This window comes from Xiphophorus maculatus, chromosome 3, assembly GCF_002775205.1.
Source record: "Xiphophorus maculatus strain JP 163 A chromosome 3, X_maculatus-5.0-male, whole genome shotgun sequence".
Lineage (NCBI taxonomy): Eukaryota > Metazoa > Chordata > Actinopteri > Cyprinodontiformes > Poeciliidae > Xiphophorus > Xiphophorus maculatus.
Genome location: NC_036445.1, coordinates 18,890,435 through 18,908,678, shown reverse-complemented (window position 1 = coordinate 18,908,678; position 18,244 = coordinate 18,890,435). Strand labels below are relative to the sequence as shown.

Genomic DNA, 18,244 nt, shown 5'->3' with positions numbered 1-18,244 from the left:
AATTTTAAGATCTGTGTAAATCTCACTTTGCCAAGATACTGTCAGCATTTATCATTGAAACATTTATTTCACAATATTCAAATAATCATAAATCCATCGTTTTTCTTCACTATTCATCACAGTGTAATAATGTCATATCAATATGGTTATATGCTGCCTGTATGTCACTTCAGGAGTTCATGTTAAATTTTTAACTTTTTCACTTCAGTGGAGTAATTTTAAACTGGTGATAAGTTCAGTTGTAACAGGAAAAAATAAGAATGTTATTCAACAATAAATACTTTAAATTGGTAAACCCAATTACAAGCCAAGCTATGAGTTTATATGTAATATGCAGTTTAACACCATGACAGATCTGTTACAGCGGGTTTTATATTTGCATGCGAGTATATTTAATAAAACAAATTCAACACAAATTGTTCACTTCCCAATGAAAAACACATACAGTCCTGGACATATTCACTGTTAACCTTGATAAAAGTAACAATTTCTAAGAATATATTTTTTATTGCAGTAAGATAATTTCTCTCTGGAAAATGTAAAATTAATCCAAATAGATTCAGTTGTTCTGCAATAAAAATCTAAATTCAGAAACCATCAGTGGCAATTTTTTAGTTCCTAACAATTTGTTATAAAATAAATGCAACCAAACCGTTATTTTAAAATAAAGACGGTCATTTAGTTTCTAGAAACTTGGAATGATTTTCTTCCTGCCTGTCATGTCATAGATAATAATAATATGACATGACAAAGACCCACATTTATGTTGCCTTGACACATAGCGATGAGGATGGTAAGAAAAATTAAAATTCTCATATTAAAGCTCACTAACGGAGAACTGCGGCTGAGTGACCTCTTGGGGTCGCTACGTCTTCACAAGAGCTTTTCAACTGTAGCTACTACTGTATCTGTGTGTGAATTAAACACATTGTAACAGTCGGTGGAAGATTTGAGATGATGAAGGACAAACACATTGTGATGCTATAGAAGTGTTTTTCTGGAACTTTATTGGAGTGTATGGCATCAAGTACTGTTGGAAATATAACACTTTAATGAAAAGACTGATGGTCACGACCAGTAAGCTGAAAATGCTGTCACGAGGTTTTTGGTGGAGGATTATGTTCCAGAAATTATGATCAAATAAACACAGAAAGAGCTCTTAGTATGAGACTAAGCAACTGAAATAAAAGGTGATTTTATTTCAGAGCTTTTTAGACATCAATAAATGTACAACCTCTACAGGCTGCAAGAGGAAATTTAAAATGTGAACTACTTGCAGTTAGTCGGTGATTTTGTGTCAAAGCGGCTTAAAAACTAAAATATTCAACCAAAGTGAAAACCTTGCCGTAAAGGTGTTTTCACGGTAGCACAACATAAAGCAGTACATATTCTTGAAGAACGTAAATTTTCTGCAGCTTAGATGGTACTTTCCTGTAACTTTTATCAGACTTACTGATAAAAGTACTGCTTTCACAGTACTGTATTGGTACTTTCTTTGAAATTCACATGCAATGCGTGTCTGAAATTTACTCTTTATTTTCAGGAACCTACAGAGAACCTTCCTTTAGCTTTATAAAAAAAACTGGTGACCTGAAAGAAACTTATTTAGGTTTAGTGACAAACACATTCCATGTAAGTACCTAATGAGTTAAACTCCATTAAAGTTCCCTGAAAGTTACTTTCTGAAAGTAGCTGCTAAGTTATAGAAAACATAAGTTCTTAGTAAGGAAGCAGATAGTTCAACAGAGTTCTAGGAAAGTACCTGATCGTTTTCATTAAATGGTCTGGGAAAGTACTTTCCATTACATTTTGTAGAAGAAAAGGTCTTAGTTTAAGCAAAGTAACATCTTGGGTAAAGTGACCTCAGATTTGAATGTATTATGCAGTGCTACCACTTTTCAGCAAAATTTACAAGCTAAAACAAGCAGTAACTCGTTGTATTATTTTGTGCTGTTGATTATTGTTGCACCTTAAGGTGCTGAAATATCGCAGTGAGTGAATACAGAAGAGAATAATAATCTTTACTTTGCACAAAGGATATTTTTATTCTCATACATCCTTAAATATGACTGCAGTTTGACAAATACTTGCTTAGACATACGTCTACTTCCTGTATGCTTTCTCCTTCACTTTCTTTGAAAACACTTCCACAGTGAGCTCAGTCATGTCCTCCTCCTTGGCTTTCACATCACTCTTTAAGATTCTGCTCAGTCTGACTCGTAAACACGCATCTACAATCAGCTAGTCTATAGATGGTGGAGAGCTTTAGATTTAGGTCTGAAAAGGAATCAAGACATAAAATCCAGACCAAAAATGCAAGCTCCTCATTTCCTAAACTTTTAATCCTCCCCAACTTTCCATCTTTTAAATAAAAATTCACTTTTCTTTTTAACCTTCACCGGTTCAGGTTCACAGTGTGCAAGTTTATGAATACTGAATTGGAGCCACATTGTTATAATGAAAAAATAATGCCAAAGGAGTTTCTGTTCTTTGCATCCTGATTCAAGGAAGCAAGTTAAAATAATCTGAAAACCTTCACAAGCAACAACAAATAGAAAATGTTACAGCAGCAGAAATATTACTATTAACTGGAATTAAGATTTGTGCATTTAGTCATTTCCTATTTATGGTTATCAAAATTCAAACAAATCAACTTATTGTCTCAGTTTCATTAAAATATGCCCTGTGCTTTATCTAAATAATTAGCCTAATAAAATAAAATTTAAATGCTCTCTTTCACTAAAATGCAACAAACATAGAAGCTTTTTTGAAAAATATTTAACGCTGTAGAGAAGGAGCCGGTCCTCGTCCCGATAATACTTCCGTGGTCGATGTGTAAAACCTTTTGTTACAGGATCCAGTCCATGTTGCACCAGAACTTTAACACTTTTCTTCTTAACACTTTAACAATTCTGAATATGGCACAAAATAAAAATAAGAAACAAAAGGCACCCTTCACGTCTAAGAGCTAACCAGGACAGTTTAGTCACATTTTTGAAGAGTAAACTGCAGCATGATGCTCTCAAACACAAAGAAACAAACAAATTTACAATTTATCTTAACTGGCACATTTTTGTCACACTGGATTTCCAGGTCTTGCAATTAAATCAAAATAAAATATATATATATTTTTTTTAGCTAAAATGCATATTGGTTTTGAACATTGTACACAAACATTTTACATGATTCAACTGAGAAAAAAAAAGACAAAAGTTAATCACAGTTTGCAAACACAGTGTGCAGCTTCCAGGACTGAACCTGAGGCTCGATGAACAGCAACGTCACTCGATTATGGGAGCCGAGCGATCGTTGGTGACGGTTTTTCTGAGGCGGACGTGAGCAAAGGGATTGGGCCTGAAAAAAGAAAACATTCAGTTAGTTTATATCACGTGTCAAACTTAAGGCCCAGATTTATGTGGCCCTCCAGACTCCAAATTACATCAATAAGTCCCTCCAGTTTATCACAAATACGCAAAATTCACACAAAATCAACAGATCCCCACATGTTTTCTGATTTTACTGACATTTCTTCTCAAAATTGGCCAAAAACATTTAGTTTAACCTTACTTGATGTCAAGTTATATCTGTGACTGATACAGCAATTAATGAAAAGCCACATTTAACATCATATATTAGCGCAAATATCATAAAAATTCCTGACAAATATTTCTATATTATCACCACAATATCTATGATTTTGATTGCAAAAAAACACAAAAACAATCAAAGTCCTGGTTGGACTGATCAGTGTGAAAAGATGTTCAATATAATTTCACATTAAGAAACACTTATTGAATGCGGAAACAGCTATTTATAAATATTTTAACAATTTAATTTTATCAATATATTCTGGAACAACCGTCCCTTTAAGAACATTCAGATTTTCGATACGGCCCAAAATGAAAAAGAGTTCGACACCGCCGGTTTACATAAACTGGTACACTCTGACAGAACGTAGAAAACTAGCTTCTGGGCCACAGGATTATGAAAACATGACTAATTATACAATGGGTAGAGTCAGCCACAGATTTGATAGATTCACATAAGACGTTTATATTTTTTACAAGCTGGGTTATATTTATTTTCAGTTTCTAAATGAAACTTTAGTTTCTAAAAACATTACCTGGTGGGTGACGGTGGTGAAGCTCTTAAGTCTGATGTGATCTGCAAACCAGAAGAACATTATTGTCAAAAACATTAAATCACTAGAAAACATGAGGCTGTGACACTCTACAGCAGGGGTGTCAAACTCCAGTCCTCAAGGGCCGGTGTCCTGCAACTTTTAGATGTGCCTCTGCTGCACCTGAATAGAATAATTAGGTCATTAGCAAGGCTGGGAGAACTTATCTACACAAGGAGGAGGTAATTAAGCCATTTCATTCCAGTGTTTTGTACCTGTGGCACATCTAAAAACTGCAGGACAGCGGCCCTTGAGGACTGGAGTTTGACACCTGTGCTCTACAGCTTAAAACGCCTCACCTTGTTGGTGTCGGCCATGCTGTAGGGGCGCGGACGGAAGGTGCTGACCCTCTGAGGAGGAAGGGAGCGCTCCTCCTCAGACTCAGGGGTGAGGGCAGGGAGGCCTGCAGACACTAGCTTGTCAAGTTGTCCGGTGCTGGTGCTGTTAGCCTTCGATAGCAAGAGAGAGCTACAGAGGAAGGTCAAATGGAGAAGAAAGAACGACAGGAGGCAAAATGAAACTGGAGAAATGTTGCTATTGAGTAAAATCAACAAACTTTTGGAAATTGGAAAAAAAAGGTAGATGACAAAAAGGAAAAATGAACCAAAATCTATGATATAACTTGGTTTTCTGTGCTGCTTTTGTATGAAAGACGTTCAGATCATATTTAAGGTTTAACATCAAAATGAGCAACAATTACATTTGGACCAAACACTTAACAAATGACATAATATTGCAGCTAAACTGGAAACAGAATCCAGTGAACAGGAATAGTTTGTCATCACTGATGTCTTGAGAAATCTTTGTTTTCTGTCTTCGTACCCCTCAAGGTGATCCATTCTGCTGTGCTGCGGTTGGGTGTAGGAGAAAGGGAACCAGCCTTTCCTGGAAAAAAAGTCAATATTTGAGGCAGACTGACAAGCCAAACAGCAGAGGATGTTTTTTAATGAACATACGAGCAACAAAGCACAACAATTATACTCAAAAACAAGTTTTCTATTGCTTTTTAAACAGCAGAATCAATGGAAAATGCTTCTTGATTCCAATTAAGGCTTAATTTAATAACTATTTCAGTGATTAAAGAGTCCTGACAACATTTAATAATCCTTAGCTCAAATCTTAAATACGTAGCCTCGACAGATCTGAACAGGATAGTTTCTTTTGTTAAAAAAATTTACATTTTGCATTTTTTTGTACTTCCATTTGGGTCTCTACTATTTCTAAAAAAGCCCAAGCACTTAAAAAAAAACACCCAGCTGTTTGCTGGAAATGGGTTCATGTTTTTTGGTGTCTGGAAAATGAGCCGTTTTAAAAACCTCCAGATTGTTAAGACACGTTCGCCATTAGCAACCCCAGCCAAGCCCAGCCATGTTACCTAGCAACCCCAGTGGGTTCTGGAAAAGATGAGTGTTTTTCAAAGATATACGGTTGTAAATTGTGAATCTGTGTAAACGTTGAGTTAGGGGGCGTGGCCAGCAGCAGCTTTTTAGGATTTAAAGTGACAAGACACCCTGAAACATCTCATTCTGAAAAGAACTCAAAATACACAAAACTGACCAGACTGACAGCTGATTATCTAAGCAAAAAATGTTATGATCATGTTTTGTATGGACCACAAAGCTATCCTAACCTGTTCAAGGAAGCACAATAAGTCGCCTATAAACAGTAGAAACGTTTTAAGTTTTTTTGTGAAGCAGCAGAGCGTCATACCGTCCGGTGCGTTCGTTTTGACCGTAGTGCCACCCGTCTCTGGGTTCAGAGATGAGGAGGGTGATGTTATCCCCGGGCAGGAAGTGAAGTAAGCAAGCCCCGCCTCCTAAACTTCCACCAGCACCGTCCAACGCTCCAGGTGTGTGAGTGAATAAGGCCTCCACGTGGGTCACTCCAGATAATGGAAGCACTCTGGGAAGACTGGAGCCTGTGGTAAAGAATAAGATGGAGAAATCAGAAGAAAGATTCAGGGGAAGGGTTGATTTTTTTATTATTTGTAATTAATATTGTCATTATTTTTCAATATTTAGCTTATAATTATCCAAAGAAACTCGTTCTAGTTTATAAATTATGGAGTACTTACACTTATAAAAGGAGTTTATATATTCAGGAATTAGAACAAACTTAGAATCCAGAGAAACTCATATTGGTTTATAAATCACGGTCTACTTATTCTAAAACATGGGGCTATACTTTTATGTTTTCTTTTTTCTTCTTTTGCTCTTTCCTTTGGTTTGTTGTTGTATTTCCTTCTAATTCATGTAAAGCACTTTGAATTGCCTTGTTGCTGAAAATGTGCTATATAAATAAAATTGGCTTACCTTACCTATAGCTTAACTCTATTTTGTTGTTACTAATTCAGTAAGTTTTAGTCACCTTAGTTTGTAGAGCATGTTTGCTAGTTTTATTAATATTTATTAGTTAAATATTGCTTAGTTTTAATTGGTTATAGTAGTAGTTTTATTTTTTTTCATTTGGTTAATTTTTGGTTAATTTTTAGGTGCAGAATTGAAAACGGCAAAGTAACTTCTCCTGTTCCCTGATTGGCCCGGTAGAAAATTTATGACCACAGGAAATTAAGCGAAGGGGAGAAAACCTAGATGATGCTGTAAATGAGATTTTTTTTTTAGCACAGGAAGGCCAGGCTAGTCGATTTCAGTGTTTGTTATTTCGTTAATTTCAGTTTGGGGACCAAACAAACATGCAGCACATTAAAAACAGCATCTTACCCTGAAAGCCTCCCAGCCTCATTTCACTGACCGGTCTCCTTGGCAGAGGCAGCGTTGCAGTAGCAGAAACGTCCCCGGCTTTCAGCAGCCAGGGGTTGTGTGACGGAGACAGCGTGTGGCTCCCGCCGGGTCCGACCTGCTGGTGCAGCAGCTGCACCGGGGTCAAAGCCCTGGAGAGAGGAGCGCTGTGGGACAGCGATGGACTGTGGGGGGCGCTGTGCAGGATCGGGAGGGTCATGCCCTGAGAGGAGCTGCTGCTCTGAGAGATCTGACTGAGGGACATAACTGTGGAAGGGATGAGGCTTGGGGACAGGTTGGACGTGTTGGAGGCCAGGAGGAGAGAGGTGGCAGTAGTGGTGTCAGATGCTGATGGGCCGCCATCAGAGAGGGGGCTCACTGAGGTGCTTACGGGGGTGCTGGTGTACTGAGGAGAAGCTCCCCGAGAAGACCCAGGAGCAGCTGCAGCGGTGGAGCAGGAAGAGCGGAAAGCGTGAGGGGAGCCCTGAGGAGGACCAGAGTCGCTGTGGGAGGAGGAGGAAGAGGGGAGCGATCGCTGCTGCTGCTGGGAGCGGCTTGAGTCTCCATTCAGCAGAGGAGGAACCTCCTGGACGGAAACTCTCTGAAAATCAAACAACGCTGCGTGAAAACTAGAGAAGAAGATGCAGAAATCATCACTGGCTTTGGCTGTCGTTCATTTTGTTACTTTTGAATACAAGAAGATAGATGTCGACTTAGAAGACTTAGAAGATAGATGAATGACTTTATTGTCATTCATTTAAAATGTTGCTGCAATGCTCCAACAATAAATATATAAATAAGTAAATAAATTATAATAAAATGTATCAATATACTGTAAATATATACAATAAAAAATGAATGGGTGTTTAGTTGCCTCATGGAATGAGGGATAAAGCTGAGGAAGCTGACAAACATAAAAATATTTACTTACATTTTTTATTTATTCATTAAGTTTATTTGATAGGAAACAAGGTATAATAACATAGGGCTGGACAGTAAATCAGTAAAAATAAATGTCACAATAAACACATGATCAATATCAATAGATAATACATCTGATAGAATATAAAATATTTTTACTGAACTCCAATCCAGAACTGCACTGCATTCTGGGAGATGAAGGAAGAGGAAAGACTTTAGCTGCTCAACCTGCCACAGCCAGCTGGGCAAGGTTGGTGGAATCAACTAAACTCACTTTGGTTACCTAGCAACAACTGGCTGAGTAACTTGTGGTTACCTAGCAACGACCTGTTGAGTAACTTCAGCAGCAGAAGTTTCGGGTTTTGCCACTGAGCCTCAATTGCTTAAAAATGATTTTTTTTTTTAAAACGCCGCGCGTGGAGTGAAAACTGGATAAAAGTGGAAAGGTCACATCACCTGTTTTTGATATTCAAAACAAAAAACTAATCAGTAATTATCTATCACAAATGATCAACATTAGCTGACATGAAACATTTATATTGTGACAAGTTTGGGGTTTTTTTAGCCGAATTGTCCAGCGTCTTATGATAACATAGACAAGCTAAAATAAAGAAGCACTCCCATGCCTGTAGCATGAGCTAATTTGCAGTACTTTTTCCTGTGGGCTTTTACAGACAGTATAAGATACTACTAAGAAATAGAATAGTAGTAAACAAGTAAAAATAAGTAAAGGTGATCTCAACAACATAAACAGAGTCACATGAAGCAGAAGGAGTAAAACATTTCAAACATAAAGCAATGCTATTTTTGACACAATCAGAGGTTGTTTAATTTTAAACATATTGAATCTGATAAACTTCAAATTGACAGTGAATGAGTTACAACCCAAGAATTAGGCTTTGAGAAGAAAAAAAAAAAAACAAGATCTGACCTGCTCTGGTTGAGCGGTGCCCAGCTTGGTGTGACGGAGGACCTCAGCTATCCCAGCAGCCCCTGGGGTTTGTGGCGCGGTGTGACGCAGCAGATTGAGGGCCCGCTCTGGGAGCTTCGTGGGCTGAGAACATGACTGTTGCCAGGACGACAGTTTCTGCGACAGAAGCTCCCTCACCTGGATCACGTCAGAAAACACATCTTAAAGCAGAGCTCAACTCTTTACTTTCCATCTGTGTTCCTGATATTGTCATTAGAAAACAAATTAACCTGATGTTTCTAAAGCAGGTTCCAGTTTCTTCCAGAAATGTGATAATCTTGATCAAGTTTAAATGTTACCTGGCTTAAGTTAAAAGAGACCTACTATGACATATTGAATTCAAGTTTTGCACATTTTTAAACTTCCACTAGGTCAACTGTTTCTAAAAACAGTCCAAGCGCTTAACAAAACCGACATGTTTCTTGGGATTCAGTCATGTTTTTTGGTGTATGGAAAATGACCTGTTTCAAAAACCTCCTGATTGTTAAGTCACAAACCACTTAATAACCCCAGTCTGTCACCTAGCAACCCAAGTGGAGCTCTAGCACGTTTGATCTGCTGGTTTTTACCACTTTATGTGGTGAACAATGGCTGCTGGAAAAGACAAGTGTTTTGCTGTTGACTTCCTATTCAGAAACTACTTTCTGATTTTTTGTTGGTTGTGCAGGAAGTTCCACTACTGCTTTTCAAAGATGTATTGCTAATCTATTTGCAGCCATTTTCGCGTGTGAGTGTAAAAGTTGAGAACTGACCAGACAAAAATCTCATTGTCTAAGAATAATTTTGCTCAAAAAATGTAATAAACATATTCTGTAGCTCATAGGCCTACCAAAACCTTTTCAATTAAGCATGATAGGTCACTTTTACTTGACCAAAGTGAAAGTGGATTTTCTTTTTAAGGTAGACAGAAAGGAAATCTATTAAGTGAATTTGCAGAAAAATGAAAACGTGTCTGTGTTTGAGTGAGGACAGGTAAAAAAAACACACAGCGGTAAATAAATATGAGCATTTCACCTTGGAGTGGTAATTAATGAGCAGCTTGGTGACGCAGCACTGTCTGTCCACCAGGAAGCAGTATCTTCTTCTCTCCTCTGTGAGTGCAGACTTGTAGCCTGTCGCCACCAGCGTGTCCAGCTCGCCTTGTCGACGACTCATCAGCTCCACAAACTGAAGCAAAAGCCAACAAATTTTTACCTTACACCTCAGTATATGCATACATTTCACATAATAAAAAACATAAACTTTAATGTCAACTATAAATAAAAAGGCATGAAGAGGTATATGATAAATCTGTGAGCGTGTCCTAATTTATTCCTCACCAGAAACAGTATATATTTACATTAATGTTTAAAAATGTTTTCTATTTTTATTATCTTAATTCTTCAGTATAACTAAATATAATATTCACGTTAAACATGTGTGAAAAAACACAGTTTTGTTCTGAGTTTCTTGTTTCCTGTAAATCCAGCTGAATCTGATTGTTTTTTTAATCATATTCTGGCCCATTTCACACAGAAACACTCGCCTAATTCTGATTTATAATCTGTGGTAATCCTGAGAAATGTTTAGGATTTGTGAATGAGGACATTGTCTCCCTAATAAACTTTGCTTTGCAGCTTTTCAGTAATCAATTTAGACACAGTTTGGACTGTAAATGTTGCTTTACCTGCATCTCTCTGTCTCCATATTTGTTAGGGTGACGGCTACCCTGGCTCTTCCTGCGGAGTTTCTTCAGCTGGGACTGACAGCGCTCGATCGACTCCGACTGAGACCTTCGCTCACTCTGATACTTCTTTAGAGTGGCCTGAGAACAGAGGCAGAGACAGGAGGCACACACATTTAAAAATATATATATATATATATATAAATATATATATATATAAACTCATATCTGTCTGCAATACCATCCTGTCAGTATGTGATTAAGTAAAGTTTTGTGCACACTGACAATATTTTTTTCTGTTTAAACTGTAAAATACACACACTTTGCCTCAGTATGACAAGGCAAAAACCATTTTTTAAAAGAAAGATAGGTTGTTAAGTCAGGTAAATAAGAGATTGTGTCTCGGTTTTTAAATGCTCACAATTCTATTATTCTCAACAATCGAAATAAACAACATTACTCACATTATTTCTGAGGAGATTCTGAAAAATGTGTTTATTATTCAGAGCTACCAACAATAACAGATTGGTAAGCTCCAAATAATCTATTTATATGTCAAAAAATGATTTTCACATTAACTTTTTCAAAAAGTAGCCATACAAGAAGAAGAAAGCAAAAAAGTAACAACTACCATGGTTTTCCTCAGTGTATTATGAGCCTGGCGGGCCACCAGGCTTTACTTGTGCCCCCACCAGGCTAAGCATTGCTTATTTATTTTAGTTTATTTAATGACTGTCTTTTTAAAAATTTTACAGTTGGTGTACAGGTGTTAATCTTCCAATAACACATAATTATCAAGTGATATTTTCAAATTTTATGTCAACTTGAAAAAAAAATTTAACTCCAAAACCCAGTGGACCGCTGGATGAATGACTGCCCCGGTGCCCCGAGCTCCAGGCTTAGCAAGTTTTCTGGGGGAAACCATGAACTACTCTATTATTGCATTGTGGCTTTTCTTTTTAAATAATTGAAAAGCAAATGCATCAACTCACTGTGAGGTATTTAATATCCAACTCCAGCTTCTGCTCCAGCTGGGCGAGCATCTCAGAGTGAAACAGTTTCAGCTGTCAACGAAGCAAAGCAACAAGTTTGATAAATGTCACAAGCATTTTACCAGAGAAATGTTCGCCTGTGAAGTTTGAACATATTTATTCATAAGACTATATTTTTGTCCTTATTCAGACAAAAATATTGGCGGTTAAACAGTGCTAAATAAAAGTAGTATTGTTGTTTGACAATAATGAGGATTGATTTCCTCACCACATCCTCCAGCTGCACTTGAATCTGCCTGTGAACCTCGGCCATCTGAAACAACGTGTCCCCTGACAGCAGCACAGCAAAAACAGACTGTCAACATAATGCAAATTACACACAAAACAGTGATGCATTATCTCATGGAGTTGCCCTTAAATATGAAAATAAAATCCAAACAGTAAACTGGTTCTATAGCCTCTCATATGTTGTGATGGTTGAATTTCTGTACACAAACAGCAGCTGGTGTTATGAGATGAAATACTAATGTCATTGTGTTGCACTGCTATAGAGAAGGACCAAAGGAAAAACACCTGAATTATCAATTGATCATATTTACACACCAGTGTGAACGCTGCAGCACAGAAAACCTGCTGCAGGAAGTTAGAAAAGAAGCATTTCAAAAACAGCAATGAACTACTGTATATGACCAATAATTAATCGCTAACTGGAGTACATAGACTTAAAAGAAAAGGTAATTTGCTGAAAGGACAACTTTCTCAGAGGAGTAATTAACCCACAACTGTACAAATAATTTGTACAATTTGCAATTAAGATAAAACAGAAACCTTTGTCTGTAAAACATGTTCCACCCAGAACTTCTTTAGTGGTGGCTTTCATTTAAACTGCTTCAAATTCTGTGAAATAAATCTCTTCTATTAACCACCTTTTGCTATCCAATTATTAATCGATTGTTCTAAACAAATAATCTCCAGATTAGTTCTACGCCATGTTGATGTAAAGTCAAGCAGAAAGGACTGAGCTTTTCATTACTAATAGTAATGTTTAGCTGCAGATGCATCCTTTACTACGAATGATCAAGGGTTCACTAAAGGAAAACTGTTGTTGCGTTCTAGGCAATAAAATGTTTATTTTCGTATTTAATAAAGGAATTATGTTGATTGTTTGCATCTTTAAATGTATTTTTAATATTGTACATAAAAGACTTAAATAAGAATCTGCAGAATGTGCCAATTTCATTTTCATCCAATTAACGGATTAATTGCTGGAATAATCAATAGAATAATCGATAACTAAAATAATTATTAGCTGCAGCCCTAACCTAGATGGACCAACAAGCTGTGCTATTAGTTTAACTATAAAATTATTTATTATATATTTAGATTTTATTATATTATTTCTGTGTAAGATTTTTTACAATTTTAACAAAATAGTGATTGATGTTTTGTCTTATTTGTAATCTATCTAGGTACTTTTACATTTTTACCAAAAATATGATCTGTGTATTTCTATATTTACCGGTTATGTTTCCAGAGCTTTATCTTCAGTAACAAAAGTTATTTTTGTCACTAAGATGTCCAGTTAAAGTTCTTCTTTACTCTACTTTGTTTTGATTCCAATAAAAAGCTCTGAAAGTTAATATTTACAGTGTAAAGTGGACAAATTAAATTTGGTTAAAATCTCCAGAAGTTGTTGCTCTGACACAGTTTCTCATGAACAAAGTGTCGGTCAGTGCTCGTCCCTCCCGCAGTCACACGGCGCTGGAGTATGTGGTCGCTGGCAGCTCGCCCTCCAACACTCCTGCCTGCCTCCCCCGCCGTTTTCAGCATTACAATGAGATCATGTGGTGTTGTTAATCTCCCAACAATGGCTCTACTCTCTCCCTTTCCCCTCTGTTTCCCTCAGAGTTTCCCCATCTCTGCGCTCACAAACACTCCCTACATGATGATCTTCTCCAGTTTAACGATCAAAAACTCCACCAGGTTCTTCAGCTGCAGACTCACCCAGCTCCTTGGAGCCCTGGCTGTCACTGGCCAGCTCCCCAAGCTTCACTAGAGCATCAAAGTAGCCCTTTGCAGCCACCGTCACTCCTGAAGCACAGAGTAAATGTCAACCTATAAATCACATGTGTCAAACTCAAGGCCCGGGGACCAAAACTGGCCCGCCGTAGCTTTTTATGTGGCCCTCCAGACTCCAAATTACATCAATAAGTCCCTCCAGTCTTTCACAAATACGCAAAATTCACACAAAATCAACAGATCCCCACATTTTGTCTGATTTTACTGACATTTCTTCTCAAAATTGGCCAAAAACATTTAATTTAATCTTACTTGATGTCAAGTTATATCTGTGACTGATACAGCAATTAATAAAAAGTCACATCACATCATATATTAGCACAAATATCGTAAAAAATTCTTTTTATTTAAATATTTTTATGTTATCACCACAAAATCCATGATTTTGATTGCAAAGACACACAAAAACAATCACAAAGTCCTGGTTGGGTTGATCAGTGTGAAAAGATGTTCAATATAATTTCACATTAAGAAACCTTTATTGAATGCTGAAACAGCTATTTATAAATATTTTAACAATTAAATTTTATCAATATATTCTGGAACTACCGGCCCTTTAAGAGCATTCGGATTTTCGGTACGGCCCAAAATGAAAATGAGTTTGACACCGCTGCTATAAATGCTAAATGATTCTGACACATCTCAGGAAAATGGACCAACCTGTCAGAGCTTTCTCATAGTGTTTTCCCATGGTGACAAAGTTCTTCAGACTGGGGTTGAACTGGTCCAGGACGCCCTGTTGGCACAAAAAACGAATTTCTTAAAGTTGAAGTTCGGGATTTTAAAAGTGAGGTTCTGAATAGTTAATATCCAATCAGCAGAGAATAAAAATCTCATCTTCTTTCAGTAAACCCAGATAAGTTGGATACAGAGGCTGAATCTCTACCGTTTTAAAGAACTTAAACGGTCCTGGGTCTTTGGACACAACTTTACAGAACCTTTTAGTTTAGTTTACACAGTTAAAATACAGATCAAAGATATTAATAAAAAATATTAATGATAGCAATGCAGGAAGAGGCAAAAGCTCAATTAGTGTAGAAAAATACGTATTTAATCCAACAACCTTCATCAATTGATCATAAATTGATGAAATACAATTATATAGAGAAAAATATGTAAAAACACATCTATGAAGTGGGATTTTCAGTAGAATATGAAACTATTAAATGTCTCACATACTAGGTTTTTTGGGTTTTTTTGGAAATTTTACTGAGTTTACTGGTTATTTACCCAGAACTTACTGGCCAGTTTTTAAGATCTTACTGGTACCTTTTATAGAATGTGCTGTCTGGTTTCCTGGAACTTATGAGGTATTTTCACAAAAATTTTAAGGAACTTGATACTCACTTTTCCAGAATCTATCAAACATTACCTAAAAAACCAAAAGTCTAGATTTTCTAGATTCCTGAAATCTTAATTATTAACTAGTTATTACCCTGGATATAAACAGGTACGTTCCCAAAACATAGGGTTTATGTTTGTGGGTAAGAAATTGTCACAGAAATTATTACAATAAATCATAACACTGTCATTTTGAGACTATTTTCAATTAATAATGATGCAAGTTTGTCCTCTCAAAGACTAATAAATGTTAATTTTGAACAGATCTCTCCACACTGGGGCTGGAAAACATTGTAAATATCCAAAATAAAGCACAGCAAGCAAAAACAAGTAATAAAATGAATCATCCGAATAGAAATTATTGAGCTTATGTTAGTTTATTATTCGTTTAATTTCTTATTGTGAGAAGCTTACCAACAGATTCCATAAAGGTTACAGGAAAACACTGTAAAACTAGAACCAAATATAAAAGGCGATGCAGTTTTACCTTGTAGACATTTTCTGTCATCTTGTTGATCTCTTCAGTTCGAGACATTGTTGCTTCTCTTGCAGCCGCTGTTTGTGGTTTGGTTCTCTTTTTTCTTGGTTGTTCGACTGTCTAAACTTTACAGATGATCTGAAAAAGAAGAGATGGTCTTAAATCCAGAGACGTCTAAAGCATCTCCTACGAACCTACCAAAGAAACTTTTCAGTTTCTCCTCATCAGTGTTCTGAGTTTTCTCTTTAAGGAGGGATTTAAATGGGACGGCCGCCGCTGGAGCCATCAAAACAAGCGACAAGCAGCGTCTTGGGTTTCATCTGAGGACAATTTTATTTTCACACGGATCCCATCTCTGTTTTTCTGCATTATCACTTCACAACCCAAATATTTCTCCAAGATTCTTGTGCCAATCGAGTTCAGATGAGAACAATGGGCTCCTCCAGTCCGAGTCACAGGTGTCAGAGTGCTGAATAAACAGGCGATGTCTACGTTTCCTCTGCAGAGTGGGGGAACGAGCCGCCCAGAGGGGACAGAGGATTTCCAGTCTGGACTGAATGGCAAAAAGACTCACCCGGTTTTTCCCTGAGTACCCCTCCTTTTAATCACAGTGAGATTACAGAGAAAATGTTGACCCAGATCAACTAATGCTACAAGACACAAAGAAAAACATTTCCACATTCTTGCTCATTAGGGCCACCCTGGTGAAGACTGTGGTTTCTAATTGGGGAGAAGAAAAAAAAGGTGGAGAAGTGGGAGCTTCGGTCAAATTCTGTCCTTTTTAAATAATTGAAATGGATGAAGCTTTTAGTTGAGGATATTCTAGCTTTGTTGGGGTTAAATCTGAGAAATAAAGTCCTGCTTGTTTCAGGGTCCGACAGGAAAAGTCTGCAGGTGGTTGGGAAGTGATACAGAAGCTGTATTCATGTGATTTTTCTTCAAAAAGAGAAAAGCAGCTTGATTTAGGTGCATGGTTACTAACTAAAACTAAAATATGTAGCTTTTGGATAAACTTTACTTCATGCATATTCTGATGAGAATGCACATGCAAAGCCAGTGACCGTAACAGTGAGAAATTCAGCAAAGACTCAAAATTATGCACACAATTTATGCAAAAATCATTAGTAATTTGGAGATATCGCTTCCAACTTTATATTTTCTATTACACCTTTCCATAAGATATTCATGCATTTACATTTAGCACCATAAATTAATGTTTTCATATTAAAGCAAGAGCAGCAAGTTGCACTTAAATCCGTTGTTTTTGCACCCCAGGCTGCATAATTACATCAAAAATGTTCTGTAATGCTGCAAATAAACCTGTTTCTTCTACTCACTGAGACAGCTGTGTGCAGGAAAGTTTTGAGGAAACTTCTAAAAAAAAATTTTTTTTACTTTATAGTTCAGAGGAGTAAAAGCTGATCTCCAGCTTTGAGCTCAAGACTGGAACTGCAATAATAAAAGAAGAAGAAGAAGTTACATACCTTTTCTGTGTTCTTTGTATGAAATGAAAAAAGCTTGCAGCATGTCTTTTAGGGGTTTAATGAACTATAACTCCCCCTCTTTTCTTCCTATTAGACTACTTTCCCTCTCCGTCAGTTTGTGGGGGGTTGTTTCATCCAGCAGAGCACTAAATCTCACCTCCCCTCCACCTCCTTTTTTCACATGGCCTTCTCCTTTCCTCTTTTTCCCCCCCTGCCTTTGCCTCTTTTTTTTTACTCCTGGGAATTGGGGTCAGATATTCGGTGCCATTCAGTACCTTTTCCTCATTACTGAGCCGATTATCAACATGCCTTCACGCCTGCAGAGACACAGAGAGAAAAAACTGACCAGAGAGCCACAACCAAAACCTGCACCAGTACCACCAGCAAACCCAGCCGTTGGAAACCCCAGTCAGCCTCCCATTCTCTGAGTCCCCCTCTCTCACTTGGGCAGAATAACAATGAGCCAATGGGACTTCATCTGAATAGCAGCAGGAGGAGAATAATGACTTGAACTTTTTAAGCCAAAGACAGAGAGAGAGCAGCAGAGCCGGGCCCATCACCGGCCTACATACAGCCGGCCCATCACACATTCCTGCTCCATGCTCCGAGAGGAGGAGGAGGAGGAAGAGGAGGCTCTACACGGACACAGCCTGGCCTTTCATTTACAGCCACAAGCAGAGTCACAGATTAAACACTTGCTCAGAAAATAAGGCAGGACAATTTGAAATAAAAGGAAAGAATAGTTGAGCAAGTCGGATTCTGCAGCAACAGGGAGGAAAATCCAGTTTTTAACTTTGTCCATGTGTATTTATCTCTCATCAGTGTTTTATTTAGTTGATAATTCAGGAGACAGAGGTCAAATTCTGCGATATGTCCTGAAACATTTAGTCACGGATCATTTGTTAGTCTAAAATACGTCCAATAAATTCCACTTATAGCAATTTCAAAAGACGAAATAAGCAATAAAATAAGAGGTGCACCAATTGCAGCTTTCTGGCAGATTGTCACTTATGATTCTTTAAGAAGCCTGATCTGCCGATTCCAGTGGCTGATTTTTACACCTTTTCTGATGATCAGTGGATAAGATCGGCTTCAAATATAAGTATCGGCCAATCACCAATCTCCCAAAATTAAGGAAATCGGATTCATCGGCTGGTCGATTTATTGATGCACCCCTAAATAAAAAAACACAAAACACAAATGTTGCTAAAAAAATATAAAACCCTCTTCACATTCAGCTTTCTAGAGTTTTGTGTTCAGACTGTTATTTGGACTCATTCCCAATTTCAGCCACCTTGACAAAAATCCAGGCTCCATCTCAGGAGCATGAGCATAATGAAGCCACCACCATGTTTCCCAATGTTCACGGTGTTGCTATGGCGATGCTCAGTGGCGTCT

At 37.4% G+C, this 18,244-nt stretch overlaps 1 protein-coding gene across 2 annotated transcripts; it reads right to left on the bottom strand.

Annotated features, from left to right (window-relative positions):
- Positions 1–1,407: 1,407 nt before the first annotated feature.
- LOC102222936 (brain-specific angiogenesis inhibitor 1-associated protein 2-like) lies at positions 1,408–17,415 on the bottom strand. 2 transcript variants are annotated; one of them, XM_005798879.2, is made up of 15 exons: positions 16,847–17,415; positions 15,372–15,500; positions 14,204–14,279; positions 13,469–13,555; positions 11,733–11,794; positions 11,465–11,536; positions 10,476–10,613; positions 9,824–9,976; positions 8,771–8,947; positions 6,901–7,519; positions 5,891–6,098; positions 5,003–5,065; positions 4,480–4,648; positions 4,124–4,164; positions 1,408–3,354 (listed from the first exon to the last, which is right to left on the bottom strand). In XM_005798879.2, the coding sequence occupies exons 2-15, from the start codon at positions 15,417–15,419 to the stop codon at positions 3,282–3,284; spliced, it is 1,986 nt and encodes a 661-aa protein (XP_005798936.1). In that variant the 5' UTR covers positions 15,420–15,500; positions 16,847–17,415; the 3' UTR covers positions 1,408–3,281. The 2 variants fall into 2 exon arrangements, with proteins under 2 accessions (XP_005798936.1, XP_023186561.1); XM_023330793.1 differs by lacking the exon at positions 16,847–17,415 and having other exon boundaries at positions 15,372–15,902.
- Positions 17,416–18,244: the final 829 nt, after the last annotated feature.

Excerpts from the sequence above, each read along its gene's own strand:
- LOC102222936 (XM_005798879.2), bottom strand. The coding sequence starts at position 15,419 with ATGTCTCGAACTGAAGAGATCAACAAGATGACAGAAAATGTCTACAAG. Across the intron at positions 6,099-6,900 it reads GAGGCTGGGAGGCTTTCAGG|GCTCCAGTCTTCCCAGAGTG; the intron begins GTAAGATGCTGT and ends TCTTTACCACAG. Across the intron at positions 5,066-5,890 it reads CAAAACGAACGCACCGGACG|GAAAGGCTGGTTCCCTTTCT; the intron begins GTATGACGCTCT and ends CTTTTTTTCCAG.